Source organism: Nannospalax galili, unplaced genomic scaffold (genome assembly GCF_000622305.1).
Source record: "Nannospalax galili isolate Female #2095 unplaced genomic scaffold, S.galili_v1.0 scaffold1054, whole genome shotgun sequence".
NCBI classification, from domain to species: domain Eukaryota; kingdom Metazoa; phylum Chordata; class Mammalia; order Rodentia; family Spalacidae; genus Nannospalax; species Nannospalax galili.
In genome coordinates this window covers 407,851-427,571 of record NW_008335006.1, presented here as the reverse complement: position 1 = coordinate 427,571, position 19,721 = coordinate 407,851, and the positions used below count along the sequence as shown (strand labels likewise).

Genomic DNA, 19,721 nt, shown 5'->3' with positions numbered 1-19,721 from the left:
CATAGTATCCTGGGCTAGGTAAGGAAGTCATGAAGGATTTAGGCTATATTCCCAGGTCACAAGAGGAGCCCAAGACTCAGTGAGCTTGTCTACGTCATAAGCTAAGAGAAGATTAACTTTTTGGTGAAGAAAAGTAAAAGTTATTTGTCCACAGTTCATTCTATGTCCATATTGTAAACATCAATTCCACAGACCTCTCCCTAAATGTTGGAGAGTAATTAACCCTAAAAGATGTGAAAAAAAAATGTGGTTTTTTCAAGAATTAACAGATTCTGCATCAAGTAAATCTTTAACAAAAGCTTCATTCTCTCTTTTGCCCAGAAAAAATGCTCCTACATGAGAAATCTGTTCAAACAGGAAGGGACAGGGTGGCAAAATTCAATCAAATGCAGGCAGTAGAGGGTCTGGAGAGATGACTCAGCAGTTAAGAGCACTGGCTGCTCTTGCAGAGGACCAAGGTTGGGGAACCAGCTGTTTGTAACTGCAGTGCCAGGGGATCCAATCCCCTTTTCTACCCTCTGTGAACATTGCAGGAATGTGGTGCACTTACATACATGTAGGCAAAACACTCATAGACATTAAAAAATAGTGAAGACAGTATAGAATTCTACTTAAGGTAATGTACTCTTGAACAAAAGGTCAGGGTTATTAGCTATGTAACCATGAACACATTGCTCCATTTTTCTGTATGCCTCCGTTTCCTCTCAGGTAAACTGGAAGTCACATTAGTATGTACATGGAAAGATGGTTATGAGGATTAAATTGATTAATTTCCACAAAGAACTTAGCAGGGTGCCTGGCAATTGTCAGCAGTGAAACACTCTGGCTGTTGTTTTGCCTACAAGGAATTCCTCCTCCCCCATGAAAGCTATGGTCTCTTTTCTGGGTCATTTGTACCAGGAAGTGCTCAAACCCAGCTCTTCTAAATTAGAGTGGTTTCACTCCTTCAGGCTTGTGGGAGAGAGCGCTTTAGGTCTCAGCAGGCAAGAGGCTTGCCAAGTGAAGAGGGAAGGGTTTATCTACATGGAATTGATCATTGGAACTTTTCTTTTATGTAATTCTGATTCCTATAGTATTAGTGACCAGGAATTTGGAAGGAAGGTGTCGCAGGCATGTGCCCCTACAGATTTATAAAACAACCTAAAAGCCAATCTTACTCGAGTATCTGAAGCATTGGGCAAGATGCACTGGCTTGTTAAGATAGATCTAAGTCTTACTTCAACACCGGTAGGGGATACTCTAGCAGGAAAAAAAAAAAAAAAAAGCACCTTTCCAAAGTGGCAACTGTTTGGGATTGCCCTGGGGATTCCTACTTAGAAACAGCTCCAGAAATGTAAATTTAAAGTTATATAACTTCATTCATTCATGATTAGCTGTAGCTGGAACTCAAGCATTCAAAAGTCCTGCTTGGTTAAATCTAATTCATTTTTAAATTTCTCTAAAACCAGTAAATATTTATCATTCAAGATTTCTGGTAATTAAATATTACAAATTAGTACAACAGATGTGCAGTTGATTCTTATGTGCAACTGGAGTAGAAAAGCAAATTTGTAAAGAGAAATGTCGTCTATATCAAAAAGTATTCTTTGAAAGTTATTGATCTTATCAGTGAGGGACTTGTGAAATATTAGTTGTGATTACTTCCCAGGACTAAAAAGAGTAATTTCAAGTTTTCCTGGATGAGCCAAATCATGTCAGGGCTCTTGGATGAATTTATTTTCCAGAATTTATGTAGGAAAGGAAGTCTTAAAATTAGATACTATCACTATGCCTATTTATTAAACATCCTTCTACTAAAGCATGTATTATTTTAAAGAAAAATGGTCTTTAAATGCTTGTGCACTTACTTGAGTCAGTGTGTAATTAACAAAAGGGCGTGGGCCCAGTGAGGGATGAAGTGAGAACGGGAAGAAAGTGGGGAGCAGGCTCTTTGGGGTCAGGGTTAGTTGCTGTATTTGACTGTTACATAGGCGAAGAAGGCAGAGATAAAGTCAGGGCTGTAGCTTCCTTTCTCCCTGGCACGCTCCCGGGTGGCGGTGGGTTCGGGCGATGGCTAGGCGGAGGCCTGCACCCCAAGCTCGCTCTGCACCCCTATCCCGGGGCCGGGAAGCCGCGCCCACCCTGGTGAAATTTCCAGAGGCCGGGTCAGGCCCGGCTGAACTCTGCAGGGCTGGGCCCGCCGGCGGAGGTCGACCTTAAAGAACCCGGGAATTCGGCGCCGAGCCCCAGCGGCTTACCCGCAGCTATTTCTGTATCTAAGCCAAGGTCACTCTTTAAGTCGGTCCCTGCGAGCTGGGCGTCGCGAGGCCTGATGCAGGCGGTGAGGAGCGCACCTGCGGGCCCGGCCTGAGGCGGGGCGGCTCGGGCGGCTCGGGCGGCTCGGGCGACTGGGTGCCCGAGGCCGGCGGGCGGGGGGATTCGCGGTGGGCGCGACGCGGCGCCAGTGCGTCACGCCGGCGGAGGGACGGTGGGCTGAGGCCGACCCACGACTACGAGCCGGGCGTCCGGGACGACGGCGGGCTGCGGCCGGGGTCGGCAGCGGGGACCGCCCGCTCATTCATTCTCGCGCTCCGCCTCTTGGCCCGGACTCTCGCGGCGCGTCTGAGGTGAGTGCGCTGCGCGTGTGGCCTCGCCGGCTCCCCGGGCCTCGGCCCTCCGCGGGCTCGCGTTCGCTGAGTCCCGGGGCGGGCGTGTGGCTGGCGGTGGCGGCGGAGGGGCGTGTGGCGCCCCCAGGTGCGCCGGCCTCCATTTTGTGTGTGGGAATGCCGCCCTCCCCTTCATTCCGCGTCCTCTGCAGTCCGCTTCGCTGCTCGGCAGCCGCTCGGCCCACTCCGGCGCCCGCACCTGGAGCCTGGGCGTTTTCCTCGCCGCCCGAGTTCGCCGAAAAGCGGGGTTGGGGAGACGTTGAACTTGGGCTTGTGACTCCGCGTCCGCCGAGCAGGTGGCGGGCCAGGATGCTCTGACCACCTCCCGGGGTCTGGCTGCTTCGGACTAGGTAGGGCATTGAGTCTCCCTTTAGATTCGGGTCACTGCAGTTCTGATCCCGGGTTCTCAGTGGCCCATTATGCAGATTTTCGGGAGGCCTGTGCGGCTGGAGAGGGAGGGAGGGAGCCTTGAGCTCTGGGTGGTTGTGGCCCAGGGGTCTGGATCGCTTTGACTCTGATTATTGTGCTAGGGGAAGAAGGCTGAAATACAGCTTATCTAGAGCACATTCAAAGCTAAACCACCTGCTGCAGGTCTCCCTTCCCCTTCAGGCCATCGTTTCTAAACCTAAATTAAAACACTGTGTTAGGACTGGGAGAGGAGGGACTTCTGGGTGAATTATACCCTTGCCATTGTTTTCTTGTTGTTGTTGTTGTTGTTTTTTTAATCGCTGCATCACAAACAGGGATTAACATCTGGAATGGTGGTGGTTGCATAATACATTTGAGCCCTGGAGGGAATTCGTCTAAATGGTCTGGATTTGGTATGCTGTACATTTAAAAAAATTTTTTTAAAAGCATCACATAGAATGTATAGGTAATCTATTTAAACTCTATCTTTTCTACTATGAAGTATTTACAAAAGCCGAGGTTTTTAGTAACTAATACGAAATGGATTAGACTCACTTTTTTTTTTTTTTTTTTTAAATTTTTAACCATTGCTCCTTTGGAGAAGAAGACAGAATAATGTGGGAGACAGGTACCTGAGAAAAGTTCACTGATAATAAAACTTAAGTACCAACGAAGGTAAAACATGGCAGTCTTCCACAGAAAATGTGAAACTGTCATAGTGGATTTCTCTATAGATTTATGATGAAGATCATAAATTTGGGGAAACTTAAAAATAGTTTATATGAGATGAAACATCGACCTTCACATTAGTGATCATAAAGTTTTACCTGTAGATTTTTTTTTGGTTCCAAAAAAGTTTCTGGTTATTTTGATATTTGAAATAGTATTCAAATAGTTGTATGTGTTTTAAATTCTTTGGTAGAGGTGGGATGTGCAGCAAATAAAGGGCTTAACTCTGATTCAGAGGGAAAAATATTTAATGATTGAATACGTTTGAAAGTAAAATTTCTGGGACTGGAGAGATGGCTCAGCGGTTAAGAGCACTGGCTGCTCTCAGAGAGGACTCGGGTTCCATTCCCAGCACCCACATAGTGGCTAACAGCCATCTGTAACTCCAGTTCTGATACCATATTATATACTATTTCTGGCCGAAACCCATGCTACCTATGAATGACATTTGTGTTATAGGGAGAATTATGGAGGGGAAAGGTCCTTGGTATGTTTAGAGGCTTCAGACCAGTCTTCAAGGAATTCAAGTAAGCAAAGACTGCATGATGCAGACTGCAGGTGACCTATTTGGACCCATCAAAGGGAAATGAGATTGTTTCTTCTAGCAACTTAAGCTGAGAATCAAGCACAGATCTTACTCTTTATGTTGATTCTGTTAATATGCAGAGCAGACCAGTTCCCTCCCTAACTTGGCATAATGGTGTGTTTAATTGGCTTGAGTTTGGAAGTGATCATGGTATGCTTTTTATCTTGAAAGACACCTGAGATTTTGATCATATGTTGTCAGTGGTTGAGAAATTGAAATTGAGTATCTCTCCCTAAGCTTTCAAACATTAGGTGTGTAATGTTGAACCATCTGCCAAAAAATACAAAAGATTTACTTTTTAAAAGTAATTAGAATATAAAGGAGTTGAGTATTCAGTCACAGTTTGAAAAGTGTCTGTTAAGGATTGTGTAGAAAAGATTGCTGGTCATGTAATTTAAATGAATGTTGGTATTCCCTCTGGTTTCTAAGATTTTATGATTCAAAAAGAAGAGCGTGATTATTGTGTTCAACATGACAGCTTCTGCCTCTTTGTTTACTTAACCCGAAGGTTAAGTTCTAAATTTGGTATGCCTCATTTGTAGAACTGTATTTTATAGTTCTTCAAAGACAACATTATTCAAGGTGGACTTCGTGAAGGGAAAGGTCTGATGATTTGGAGATGATCAGGAAAAAGTTGAGGATTTGCTAGAACCTGATAAAATAATCATTGGATTATAGTTTGTTTAATCCATTCTTTGGGCTAGAAGATTGTCCAGGTTAGAATGCTATTTTGTTTGGTTTTAGGGTCATTGAAGAGTCTGTAGCTTAATAAAGTATTTTGAATTTAAATGTTAAAGGTTCTTTAAAATCTAAATGAACAAGTATTTTGAAAATCTGAATTAGAAACAAATCAATTTAGTAAACTTTTTAAAAAAATGACAAGTTGCATGTTTTTCTTTGTCACTTTCAAAGTGTGAAAAATAGTTTAATTTGGAAAATTCATTGTAGTGAGTACTTAAAATGTGAATCAGATACTTGCTTGGGGACAAAAACATGAATGTCATATAATTGGGATATTTAGTTCTATGGCTGGGACAAATATTAAGTGCTATCTTTCAGGTGAACTGAGCAAAGTGGTATTAGCCATGCAGAGAGGCTTACATTAATTCTCTGTGAATGAGTCTGGAAGCTCTTTAAAAGATAATGATTGAACTTGATCTCGAACAACAGATGAAAGATTTTTTTCAAAAGTTTTTGGTGATATAGGTCGTGATGAAATTGTTCCTAGCTAATGAAAGCATACAGTATAACTGGTGCCAGACAGAAGGGAGGTCTGTCCAGGTCCCATATTGGAGACTGGTTGTGAATGGATGAATGAGCTTTACTCCATGGTAATGAGGAGAAATTTGGATTTTTAGAAGGAAAGATTTGACAGGATTTTGTTACTGTTTATTTGTAGTAGTTTAAGGAAGAAACCAAGTAATTGTGGCAGTAATAGTGGAAACTAAAGGCTGGATTTGAGAGGCGTTTGCTGAAGCACACAGGCAGCCTTTGAGATGGGAAGGGATGTGTTTTGGTGTCAGACAAATTGGGTTCAAATCAAGGCACCATGGTCCTGCTACTTAGGAATATGGAAACGAGAGAATTAAGCTTTTCTGAGGTTTGGCCTCTTTATATGTAAAATTTACGTGAGCTACCCTTGGAAAATATGGTTTAGATAATGAATGCTTGGGGTGATTAGGGAAAGGGACAAGTCACTGAAGGGTAATTTCTGAAAGGTGGGTTATTGGATGCTTTACTAGCACAGAGTGTGAAACGAGGCAAAAGATGTGTGTTTATAGGGGGAGAGAAGTTAATTTTGGACCTATATTACTTAATTTGAGTTTCCTCAGGTAGAATGTTAGTAGAGATCTTGAATGAGCTGTTACAAATATAAAGGACCTCTGAAGAGAGCTAGGAAGATGGTCCAGCTTTGGAAACTGGCAGGGTATAGCAGGTACATGGAGCCACTAAACAGGACAGTGTCTCTAAGTAACAGAATAGGAAGTATTTCAGATTAAAATATCAGAAGTTCTTTAAAGTCTCCATGCACAAAAATTTTTGAAAACATGCATTGGGAACAAATCAGTTTAGTACATTTCATTTTTAAAGTGCTAATTACTTGCGGAAAGACCTCTGGATATATGGACTGTACAGAAAAGAGAGTTCAGTTGCTGAACAACAGCCAAAAAGAGTTGGGAGAGAATATTGTCCTGGGTGTTTGAGACAGAGAAAAATTTAAATGGCAGGAGGTCAGTTCTGGTCTGGCCAGTTACAGGGTTCAGAGGAGTGAGAATGAAAAATAATTGAATTTAGGAGTTTACAGTGTTACTGGTAGGTAGAAGAGTAACGTTGATAGATTGATAAGGTCAGAGCTTAGTTTAGGAATTAATCAGAGTGGAGAAAAAGTCATTAAGTTTGATTTTTATTGTTGTGCAGTTGTTGGTGCAGTAGGTATAGTAATGAACTGTACCGATAAGGATTCTTTTTTTTCTTTTTCCGACAGGGTTTCCTTGTAGCCCCAGCTGGCCTGGAACTTGCTATGTAGACTAGGCTGGCCTTGATCTTGCAGAGCTCTGCCTCCTGAGTGCTGGGATTAAAGGTGTATGCCACCATGCCTGGCCCAATAAGTAATTTAACAGGCCAAATAACACATATACACACACATATTTAAACTTAGTTTAGTTGCAGTTGTATCTGATGAGCTATTTCTGATATTTAGCAGTAGCTATTTTTCAGTATGGTTCCACAATTGAAGACAGCCATGGTTTTGGCTTTTTTTTCCCCCTTACCTAATTTTGGTTAAGATACCCAATCTCTCCAGTCCTCAGTCTCCTCATCTGTGAAAGACTAATTGTATTAGTTACTTTACCTTGACAAAATACCTGACATAATCAAAAAGACAGTAAAGTAGGTAGACTTGTGGGTGTGGGGACTAGCAGGATAAGGGACTGGGACAAGGAGGAGAAGGGGGGCAACTATTACCAAAGCACTTTAAGATACATGTGTGAACATATAATAATGAAATCTATTACTTTTTCAATTAATAAACATTTTTATTTTTAAAAAAGAAACATCCAACTTTAAATTTAGACTATAGGCACATAATTTGAGATACAAAAGATCTAACGGTGACTAACAAGACTTGTTTCAAATTTTTAGGGAAAACTTGCATCTCCTAACAAAAATGGAAGTAGTTCTTCCTTCCCCTCCCCCTCCCCCTCCTATTTTTAATAGAAATTTAATAGAAATTCTCAACTTGTTTGTTGTTGCCGCCCGAGTTCTCTTAAGGTCCCTTGCTCCTGGCGCAGGTAGACAAACCACATAGCACATCTTTATCTGAATTTCTCATATATCCTGGGGAGGGGGAATAGAGTGACTTACAAAGGTGAACACCCAGGCTCCATACCAAGGCTAACACCCTGTGCCCATTCTGCTCCGTGGCTCAGCGGCCCGTGGTTCCAGATTGCTTCCGCACTGCCCACAATCACCGTTAGCTTTTGCCTACGTCTTGTGGGCTTGCTGTCTCACCGCAGGTTGGTAAATGCCCCCTCTTGTGTCGGCTTCTCTTCCAAGATGGCGCCAAAAGCCTGTCCCCCCTCTGCTAACTCTCGGCAGTCAATTCTAGTAGGCCCCGCCCCTCGGAGGCGCCAGGCTCCTGGGGACACAGTTGTGTAGCAATTTTCACAGAGATAAAATATTCCATGTTGCAGAGAAGCTCCTGAAGACACAGGATGGTCTAAGGGAAGTGGAACTTGCTTTGTAGACCAGACTGGCCTCCATCTCACAGAGCTCTCACAGAGACCTGCCTGCCTCTGTCTCCCAAGTGCTGGAGTGTTGGGATTAGAGGCTACTGCAGGGCTGGGCGGTAAAACATTGGATCCTGCAGGGAAGCTTGTTAAACTCCAGAAGTAAACAACTCAGCAGCTTTAGGAAGCCCCTGAGGACTTCCTAAGGAAGTCCTTTAGGAAGCCTCCCCAAGGACTTAACAAGGATTGCTCAGAGATACTCATAACCAACCAGGACTGCTCAGAGATATTCTCATAATCAATAAGGACTGCTCAGAGATACTCTTATAACAAGGACTACTCAGAGATACTCTCATAACCAATAAGGACTGCTCAGAGATACTCTAGTCCTACAGAGCTGCCTGGAAGAGGCACATCAGCCAAGTAGCCTGCCAGAAGCAGAGACCAGCTGAGCTATCTGGAAGATTCAGACCAAATGAGCTGCTTTGGAAAAGACATTGCAACCTGTTGAGCTGCCTGCTAGTTGTGCAGTGTACTCCAGGTTTCCAGGTTTTGAGAGCTGTCACCCACGCTGGGTGACTTGGTGATACAGCTGTTTTTGAGTCATTTCTGTTCCTATAAGTACCCCCTCACCCATACTTCTTTAAGTACTCCAATGAAACTCATTAGTTCACCAAGTTGGATTTTGGTGGTATCCTTCCTTTGGTCTGTCAGTTTCCTGTCTGGAGTGAAGAGATATCTCTGTGTATCTCCCAGGAATAATGTCATAGAACATACCACAAAAAAATGAGACAGAGGGCAATCAAGATACCTCATAACCTCTACCTGGCTCATGCACGTATGTATGCATGTGTGTGTTTCTGTGGTGTCATTAACCTGAAGTTCACCCTAGGGATACTCCTGTCTCCATCTCCTCAGCATTGGTATGAAGGCACAGACTGCAACCAGCTTTTTTTGTTTTGTTTTGTTTTTTTAATTTTTGGAATTCTGAACATGGTAAGACAGATGAAGGAGGAAAAGCAAATCCCATTGTTACATGTTACATATTTGCTATAAGTGTACCATAAGAACCTGAATCTGTCGATTCAACAAATTTTAGGTCAACAATTTAGAAGAATTGCCCTTGTACTGATCATATACAGGCTTTTTGTTATCTTCCCTAAATAATACAGTTTAACAACAATTTCCATAGCATTTACATTTTGTTCAGTATTATAAGTAACCTAGAGATGGTTTAAAGTCTGTCGGAGGTGCACAGATAATCACCAAACACTATGGTGGTCTATACAAGGGACTTGAGTATCCTGACTTTTAGCTGGGGAATGAGTCCTGGAACCAATACCCCATAGATACGGAGGGCTAACTGTATGCACAAGGTACTTATACCATCCTGTTCAGCTTATTTCTCTTTAGTTCTTCCAATGAATCCATCTCATACATAGCTGCCAGGCAAACTGTTAAAACATAGCTTGAATGTCTCTTCCTGAAGAGCTTAATGCCTGCCTGCTAGTATGTCGGATAAGGTCCAGACACTGTAATCTAGTTTTCTATCTTCATTTTTTTCCTCAGTTAATCTTCCTAGCACTTCGATCCTTTTTCTCTGCATGTTTTTACTGGCTTGGCAAATCCAATTTCTTGCCATTCTCAATGTGTTTTCTGGTTGTATGTGGGATCCTCTGCTTTTGGAGAGGTTCCTCTCTGTCTGTTGAAGGGGCATTCATTGTCTTTGTCTAGCACCATGAGTGTTGTCTGTTCATCTGTGGCTCTTCTTGGCATCACCACCTGGTTCATTTATACAAATTTTCATTCAGTCATTTTTTAAGGGACTTTAAATATGTTTTGGAAAGCCCACTACTATCTCTAACCCTTCTTATGAGCCTGCTGTCAGTGAGAAATGAGAACTAGTTTTTATTAGGGTAAATAAGTCTACCTGAGTTTGCAGGAGGGTAGCAAGAGCAGCTGTATAGATAGGACTATGAATTCAAGTGCAAAGTGCCAAGGCCTAGAAAGGAAAGAGAAATGTCCAGACTGTAGGTCAGAGATGGCTGTGTTTCCAGTCTCAGTACAGATAGTGGAGCCTGCTGGTTGCATTCCTTAATTACTGTGTTAGGCATAAAGAGGCTCACTGTTTCAGAGGTTTCAGTTTGTAGTTGCTTAGTTCCGCTGCCTTTGGGCCATGTGGTGAGAGGAGCATGTGGTAGAGCAAAGCTGCTTTCTTTATGGCAGCTAGGGAGGAATCAGAAAAAGGGCTGGGTTCTATTTCCTTCCAGGGCATGCACACTAGTGGCCTATCTCTGCCCCCCTCCACCCCCTAGGCCCTGCCCCTTAACTCCCAGTAGTGCTGCAGGCTGTTCCTAAGCCTTTAATACCCAGAATCTTTGGGGAATGCTTCCCCCACCATAGTCATTTGGTGCAAACATTAAGGAATGAAACTGGGTGGTGGTGGTGATTGTGATTCAGAATACTCATAAATAGCATGCCCAAATGAAGCGCTGTGTTTTTTGTTTTTGCTTCTCTTGATAACTAGATATATTTTCTTTTAAGTTTAAAACAATCTTCATAGCTCTAAATGAGATAAACCTCTGTGATGATTTTATGTTAAAGATGGTAGCAACACACCATCATGGTAGTGCTTGTCTTTAATCCCAGCACTTGGGAGGCAGAGGCAGGCGGATCTCTGTGAGCTTGAGGCTAGCCTAGTCTACATAGTGAGTTCCAGGCCACCTGGGGCTACAAGGGAGAGTTTGTCTCAAAAACACAATAATTAATTAATTAATTAATTAATTAAAAAATAAAATAAATTGGCAACTTTAAGTATATTGTTTGGACTACTGTTTTACAAACTAGCCTTGAGGCTGGCTGTTCTAAACTCCTAACAACTTTAATAAATCCTAGTAAAGTCACATATGTTAAATGAAAGAAGCCAGGTATAAACAGTTTTAGGTGGATGGCATAATATTGAATTGGAAATTTTATGGCATATTCATTTAAGCAATTATTTTTCTGAGCTTTGTAAATTGCTTCTATGAGATTATTTGCAGTATTCAGCAGTCCGGCATGGAGTGCTGGGGTTGATGATGTACTAAGGGCCAATATTTTACTTACTACAGTACCGTGTGTATTAGGCTTAAGTGGAAGCTTCAGTTTCAAATTCATTTCTTTCTGATTTAAGATCATTTATTAACTTACTGGTAGACTTTGCAAATGTTTCAGAAGTGTAAGAATTCGCTGTATCTTGCCCTGAATGTGGAGATAGGAAGAAGGATTTATTATCCCTTCTTGGGTACAGTCATTTGCTATTTTATATTCTTGACTATTCAGCACCTTCCACACACATTGAGTCTCAGTTCAGCCATGTGAATCCTGCTTTGCCGCCACCCAAATTCATGGTGTATCATCTTTAGAGATAGGATGTAGGCACAGCCTAATTGTTGCTGTCACATGTATCCAAGAGCGACCGCTCTGCAGAGTGAGCTGCTAAAGGAAGGAGGCTCTGAATGCAATCTGTCTTCTTCCTGTATCTCTTCCTAGGGTCCTCCTCCTCCTTCATCAGGATAACTGCTGTTAACAATACAATGTGTGTCCTTTCAGACGTTGTGTATACATTTATACTGATATTATTAATAATTTATTCAAACATATATGCAAGTAGGCCTTTTTTGAAAAGAGGAATTGGGCATTTTTGGTGTTAATTTTTCATGTTTGAAAATTTCTTTGTATACCCTTTGTTGGTATTTATGCATTTTAGCTTTAAAAACTACATTATTTGAGCCAGGCGTGGTGGTGCACGCCTTTAATCCCAGCACTCAGGAGGCAGAGCTCTGTAAGATCAAGGCCAGCCTAGTATACATAGCAAGTTCTAGGCCAGCTGGGGCTACAAGGAGACCATGTCTCAAAAAGACCAAAAAAAACAAAAAACTGCCTTATTTGTGTTAGTGTATTAGCTCTTGTGGATTATGGGTTTTGTTGGTAATAAGTTCCCTGTGATTTTTCTGCTTCTACCTACAATTTTAAGGTTTTTGTGTTCGGGTATCACTGTGTTCCCCAGGCTGGTCTCAGGTTTCTGGACTCAAAGGATCCTCCTGCTTCAACTCTCTAGTCGCTGAGATAACAGGCAACTACACTGAGCCCAGCACAAATGCAAGCCCTTTAACATATGCTCAGCAATTAGTCACAGTTTATTTCTTCCTCAACAGAGATCCTTTTCCTGTATGTGTTCCATATGTTCCAGTAGTTTTCCTGAGGCCACACTGCTAAATTCTGTCAGTTTGGCTCAAGGGTGCATGCCCTTAACCAGTATCTTACAGCCCCTCCATATAGGCCCAATATCGCATCAAAATAACAGCACCTTCATGTTCAAATGATTTATCTCAGAATACTTTTCCTAGACATAGAGAAAATTAAACCTATAGTCAGAATACTTCTTAAGACTTCCCCTGGTAAATGCTAAGCAATAATTAACTCTCTTAGGGCCCCTAGGATGTTGTGCTTTTAGAGATGATGCACCATGACTGAAGTCAGGGATGAACTATGCAGTTTACACTGTGGCCCTGAGCAACCATGCTTGTTTTTATTTCCTCATCTGCCATATGAGAACAAGGAGTCCATCTCAGGTTTGCAGCATAGTTATCTATCATCAAGGAGTTTTTGTGAAGTGTTTAGAACAGAGTCAGGCACATGGTCCTCTATTGGATTTGTGATTTTTTTATTTTTGTTTTTATTTTTTTAGTTTAAAAGATAATTTTGCTTTACACTTGAAATTAAAAAAAAAAAGAACAAGTATGAATCTTGTTTACAACTTTACATCCACCTAGAAACATGTGTAGAAGGAACTCTTCAAAGAGGGTAGAAGGGACTTGCTGAGCACTGCCTTAGCCCTTTAGCAACATTTTCTCTTACTTTGTTTTTTGGGACAGGGTCTCCCTGTAGCCCAGCTGGCTTGGAACTTGCTCTATAGACTAGACTGGCCTCCTCCTAACAGAGATCCTGCCTGCTTTTTATCACACTCAAGCTCTCAGCTCTCTGGGAAGAGGGAAGTGGTTTCCCTCTAGGGAAACCCTAATTCCTATCTAGGATTTAGGGTTTGTGGCAGGCAGGAGAAGTAGAAGAGTGAAGAGCTACCAGTTGGGATGATGAAGCGCAGGGCCCACGATGATTACAAAAGCAAGTTAGGGCAGAATGCAGAGAGAACCGTAAGTTAAAAACTGCCTTTCTGTATAAAAGTTTGAGAGCATTGCTGATTGTTGCCTGGAAACCTAGCCTACACTTGAAGAAATTGTCCTGCAAGGCAGGACAGGATCGTGGCTTGGATTGGTTGACATAATTGTTTTCTCTGAAAATTTTTTCAGCTCTAAAATGTCTGTGTTTTTGTTTTAGATCTGTTCCTTGCTTTAAAGCTCCACCCCCCAAATTGCAGAAACTTATGAATACTGTACAATAATTTTAGAATGGGTACAAAAATATGTTCCCTCTTTTTAGAGTATAGTTGACAAGCAATAATCAACAAGAAGTAAGAGAAACGATCACAAAAATAGCATCTTGTTTTCCAACTCCCTTTTTCACTTTTTCTTAGGAGCATTATTTTCAGATACGTTTATAAAACTAGGGAAAAGGAAAAGGATGAAATTATTAAGGATAGATGCAGTGTATCTGGAGCTGATGGGCTTTTATGTAACAAGTCTGCTTATACTTCTACATAGGTTATCCAAGATTAATGAGCATACCATTTGCTTAATTTATAAATTAATTTGGACACTTTTTACACTTCACTTTCCATTCTGTGTCAGTTTTTCTGATGAGCCTAGTTGGCTTAAGGCTACATTAAGCTTTCTCGGTCATGTAGAATCTGGTTAGGCCTTTTGGTTTATCTCATGGGCAGAGCATAAAGTACTTGACAGAATTTGGTCTGACAGCTTTACAGTTGTGTAACAGAACAGAAGCTTAAAAACAAGAAGAGGGAGACTCGAGGGGTTTATCATAACAACCTATCTTTCTCCAAAACCTTATATTCTCCTCACTTTTGTAAACTGGAGCAGGACCATTCTAAGGCTGGTAGTTGACACAGTCTTAAATCTACCAAATTTTTTTTTTTTAAATTGTAAGATTTAGAGGCAAAACGGTCTTTAGGATTATCCTGTCCAGTTGCATCACATTACCAATGAGAACATAAGAGCCTAAAGAGGGTAAGTAATTTGCTTATGGTCATGAAGCTAGTTAGTGGCAGAGCTGACCCAGGACCCAGAATTCAAATTCCAGTGCTTTTTCTAGTGTAGTATGTGAATGGAATATTTAATTATATTTAGTTACAAAATGTTTAATTATACAAACGTTTTACAAAAGAAAATTTATAACTGAAAAATACTGATAATTGATTTTGCATATTGAATAAAAGTCATTAAATGGAAGGCATACTTTATTGCCTGGGTCCATAGTCTTCCTGCTTCACTATTGGCATGATATTGTTCAAGTATCTTAAACTGTAAATCTCTTCACCAATAAAGTGGAGCTAATCTATACCTTGTTATGTTAAATATAAGAATATTTTTAAAAACAATATGAACATTTCTCAGTGTTTCCTTTAAATGAAATGGAATTTAGCATCAAGAGTAAGAAAAGTAGTGGCTACAAGGACAGATTTATAATCAAAAGAGTATTTTAGAAGGTGGTGGGGGTAGGCCTTTAGAATTAGAGAAGTATTTTTAACTTTTTTCATATTAAAACCTATGATGGATTTAGTTATTTTAAAACTATGTTCAGAAATCTAAACTTTAAGTGTTTTTTTCCCAATGCTCTTCTGTTTATGAGTTTCAGAATATCTGAATTGTCAAATTCAAGAAGCAGAATTGTTTTGTATTTTAACAAGATTTCTCACACAAGCAAAGAAATAATCTTTGACTAACAATAAAAATAAGCCCTGAAGTTATTTTTGCATTTAGAAATCACAGTCTAAACAGGTTTAAGAATGAAGGAGAAAGAGTTGTTCTCATACTTTAGCCACATTCCATTTGCCTTTGATCTATAGGAGAGTCTTATGCCAAGCAATCTATAATGCAGAACATGAAATTTCTGTTTTCTCTTTTTTTCTTTCCCCCTTTTGCCTTCCCTTTCCGTTATTCTAACCAGGAGGGTTAGATTAGGACACATTTATAATCAAAAGAGTATTGCTGCTTCTCACTTGCTACATAAGCACTATATCACAGCTACATCCCTAGCCCTAAAGCAGTATTTTCTAATGTGCACTCAACACTACAGGAAACTTAGGAGATATTTTTAAATGATGTTCATATAAACATTCAAATTGTGATAGCCATAAATTTTAATGCCAGTCAGGAAAATGTATAATCTTACCTCACATAATAGTTAGTGGGAATAAATGTTTCTTTTAAAAGCACATTGATATTCTGATACATAATCATCATATGATTGAACTCTCAAGCAAAGTGAAAAACGCAGACACAGGACAGTTATTATATGGTTCTATACTTAAGGTTCTTAAATAGTCAAGTTCACAGAGGGATAAAGTGAAACAGTCTCAATCTGAAATCTTGATCTTAAGGTTTTTAACATTGGATATACATTAAGTTGGAAATCTTTGTATAACTGTTATATGATCAGATTCTTAAATTGAAAACCTTAGATCACACAAATTCAACCAGAAAAGGTTTGTGAGACTATTTGAAAGCAGTATCACATGGCTTTTCCACTTTTAAAAAGAGGAGAAAGAAAAATATGTAACTGGGGATGAGGAAAGGGAGGAATAGGAAGGTATTGTTTAATAAGTTCAGATTTTAGGGCTAGAGAGATGGCTCATCAGTTAAGAACACTACCTGTTCTTGCAGAAGACCCAGGTTCAAATCCCAGCACCCACATCGCGGCTAACAGCTGTCAGCAACTCCAGTTCCAGGGGATCTGACAGCTGCTTCTGTCCTCTGCTGGCATTGCACGACATGGGTGCACTTACTAACATGCAGGCAATACATGCAAACACATAAAATAAAAATAAAAATAAAATATATTTTTTAAAAGTTCAGATTTTCTGTTTGGGGTAATGAAAAAGTTCTAGATATGAATAATGTCGATTGTGGCACAGAATTATGAGTAAAGTACTGCCGCTGGTGACCTGGAGCTCGGAAACTGCTTGTTAACCCTGAAGTCCTCTCATTCTGTGCCATTGGTTTCTTTATTCAGATGACTGTCTTTTTCTGCATTTTAATAGTAGTCTGCTTTTCGATAATGTAAAAAATTCATATTTAGAATTTGGATGTGGTACTAGAATTTAAAATATTCTGAGACTCATATTATAGTAATAAAAGACAAAAAGATTTAAAAATCATTCAGAGGTGTTATGTCCACATATTTGATTTTAAGGGTCTCCTAGCTGTTTTTTCTTGCTGTTCTTTCATATTAAATTTATAATTAACTTTTTTGATTCAGGAAAAGAGAAAATTTTAAAAGTATTTTCATTAAGATTGAATTAAATAAATTAGGGAAAATTGGTACTTTCATCAGATTGTTGATACATTTAAGCTTATTTTTAAGTATTTGTTATTTTTATTTTTTTGTGTGAGTGTATTGCCTGCATGTATATAAGGGCACATGTGTTGTGCAATGCCCATGGAGGTCAGAAGAGGACATCAGATCCCCTGCTGGGAATCAAACCTGGGTCCTTTGCAAGATCAGCCAGTGCTCTTAACCGCTGAGCCATCTTTCCAGCCCTTTAAGCTTATTATTGTAAATAATCTTGTCTTTTCTATTTTTACCCCTTTTTTTTGGTCTTTTTTGAGGCAGGGTCTCCCTGTAGCCCCAGCTGTCCTGGAACTCACTATGTAGACCAGGCTGGCCTTGTACTCAGAGAGATCCGCCTGCCTCTGCCTCCCGAGTGCTGGGATTAAAGATGTGCACCACCATGCCCGGCTATTTTTACTTTTAAAAATCATTTCTTTTATGATTATTGTTATATATGTGATCTATTTTTACTTTCTATTGCCCTCCACCACCTCCCTTTTCTTTCAGATATTGAGACAGTCTCAGTATGATTGGTTTGGAACTCACTATATAATCTAGACTGACCTTAAACTTGCAGCAATCTTCTTGCCTCTGTGATTAAATGAGTGCTAGAATTTACAGGAGGACAGCACTGTACCTGGCTGTCCTTTCTTTGTACTTAGTGTTAAGTATATGATGGCCTGATTTCTTGGTATTAGTTTAAAATTCTATTTTACCACACTGTCTTACGGTTGGAATAGTTTTTACGTGGATTCTTTTATGTTTTACAATTCAGTGTATTATCTATAAATTGTACTGATAATCCTTCCTTCCCACCTCACCCCATCCCCTCCTATTTGTTATGCCTCTAATGCTTTCCCTTATTTAATTACATTGGTCAGTGTCTACATAATGTTATATAGTCATAGAGTCTTTTTTTCTTAAAAGACTTTAATAGGGGAAGCCTTTAGTGTTTCTCCATAAAGCTAAAAAATGTATGAAACATTCTGAACAGAAGCAAAATTTATAACTGGCTGGTTTTTGTGATATTTTTCATTTTTCTGCAGACATTTGTATATGAGATATATTTTGCATACCACAACATTGATCCATTGTACTTATATAATATAGTGATTTTTGGTAAGTGCATGATAGGGTTGATTTTTTTTGTTTATGGGGTTATCAGCTGGCCAGAATTTATGTTTTTATTTCTAGGCTTTTATTTTTGTAATCAGGTTGATTAAAATAAATATTTCTATAACATTATGGAGCTAACATTTAGTTATAGAACATGTGTGTCATTACAAAAAGGTCTTTTTATAGTGATTTTTATGTGGAAGGATATATTTATATGTGTATTTTATGTGCATATATGTATGTTCTATAACATGAATATTTTTATCATTTATAGAAGTATTGATGAATTCCTGTTTCATTGTCTATTTTTGTTTTTGTTGCTTGTTCTTTTTTTGAAACAAGGTTTTATACCGTAGTTCAAACTGGCCTGGAACTTACTATGTAGCCCATGATAGTCAAAGTCAATTCTGCCTCAGCCTCCAGAGATTAGAGGTGGGAGCCACCCTGTCAGGGTTCATTTGTTGTTTTGTTTTGTTTGTTTGTTTGTTTGTTTGTTTGAGACACTCTGTAGCATCAGCTGGCCTGGAACTCCTCATGTAGACCAGGCTGGTCTCTTGATTGCTTAGATAACCACCTGCCTCTGCCTTCTGAGTGCTGGGATCAAAGGTGTATGTCACCATACCCAGCCAATTGCCTATTTTTAATATAAATGAATAATCTTAGAAAGTTTTCTTTTGACTTAATGTGGTTAAATAATAAGCCTCAAACCATCTTGGTGAAATGAAATAGAAAAGTATGATTACAGTAAAATAGGGCAATATTAAAGTAGAATTTTCCTGTGTGGGAGGAAGATGGTATTTCTAAGTGTATTGTTCCATGTTTGTTAGAGGATGGCATTCCCTGTGGATTTGCTGGATAATTGCACACATGAGGAACTGGAAAATTCTGCTGAGGATTACCTCTCTGATTTAAGGTGTGGGGACCCTGAAAATCCAGAATGTTTTTCTCTTCTCAATATTACGGTAAGGCATTTTGCAGTGACTTTTACCAATGTTTTCAGTTCAGTGTATGTGTGAAATCAGATCCTTCTTAAAAATAGTAAGTGTAGGGACTGGAGAGATGGCTCAGTAGTTAAGAGCACTGATTGCTTTTGCAAAGGACCTGGGTTCAGTTCCCAGCACCCACATGACAGCTAACAACTTCCAATTCCTGGGGATCTGATGCCTTCTTCTGGCCTCCACAGGCATTGTGTGCATAAATATACTTACATACATGAAGGCAACATACTTATACACATAAAAATAAAATAAAAAATTTTAAAATACTGTAAAAACCATTCTTTTTCATAAATATGACCAATTAATAATGGGTAATCACAGTCAGTTTTTTTTTGTGTGTGTATACATGTGTATGGGTCCAGGGGAGGCAGGGGTGTGCACATGTGCACATGCATGTAGAGATCAGGACATTGGATATCTTCGTCTACTGCTAGCTACTTTATTCCCTCGAGACAGAGTCTTTCTCTTTTTTTTTCTTTTTTTTTTGGTCTTTTTGAGACAGGGTCTCCCTGTAGCCCCAGCTGGCCTTGAACTCACAGAGATCCACCTGCCTCTGCCTCCCACGTACTGGGATCAAAGGCGTGCACCACCGTGCCTCGTGAGACAGAGTGTTTGACTGAACCCGAAGCTTGCCATTTCAGCCAGGCAAGCCGGTAGGCATTCAGGATCCAACTCTTTTTACCCCAATGCTAGAATTACAGGCACAAGTGGCAATGCCACTTGTGGATTCTGGGAATTCAAAGTCAGGTTCTCATGCTTGAATAGCAGGTACTCTTAAACACTGAGCATCCTCCCAGTTTCTTCCATCAGCTTTGAAAAGGAAAAAATCCATAGGTTATTACTTAATGTTTATGTTTACTTAATGTTATGACCTTTAAAATTATATGTAGAGCCAGGCGTGGTGGCACATGCCTTTGAGCCCAGCACTTGGGTGGCAGAGGCAGGCGAATCTGAGTTCAAGGCCAGCTTGGTCTACACAGAGAGCTCCAGGACAGCTACAGGGAGA

General features: G+C 40.1%; 1 protein-coding gene across 3 annotated transcripts in view; it reads left to right on the top strand.

Annotated features, from left to right (window-relative positions):
- Positions 1-1,926: 1,926 nt before the first annotated feature.
- The window catches only part of Fam169a (family with sequence similarity 169 member A), a 75,972-nt gene continuing 58,177 nt past the window's right edge, over positions 1,927-19,721 (top strand). Inside the window, exons 1-2 of one of the 3 annotated variants that reach the window (XM_008829726.3) lie at positions 1,927-2,320; positions 18,545-18,679. In XM_008829726.3, coding sequence (XP_008827948.1) covers positions 2,312-2,320; positions 18,545-18,679 — 144 coding nt within the window. In that variant the 5' untranslated portion in view covers positions 1,927-2,311. Of the gene's footprint in view, positions 2,321-2,457; positions 2,607-2,687; positions 2,996-18,544; positions 18,680-19,721 lie in introns of those variants that run through there. The other 2 variants (XM_008829724.3, XM_008829725.3) reach the window with 2 other exon arrangements.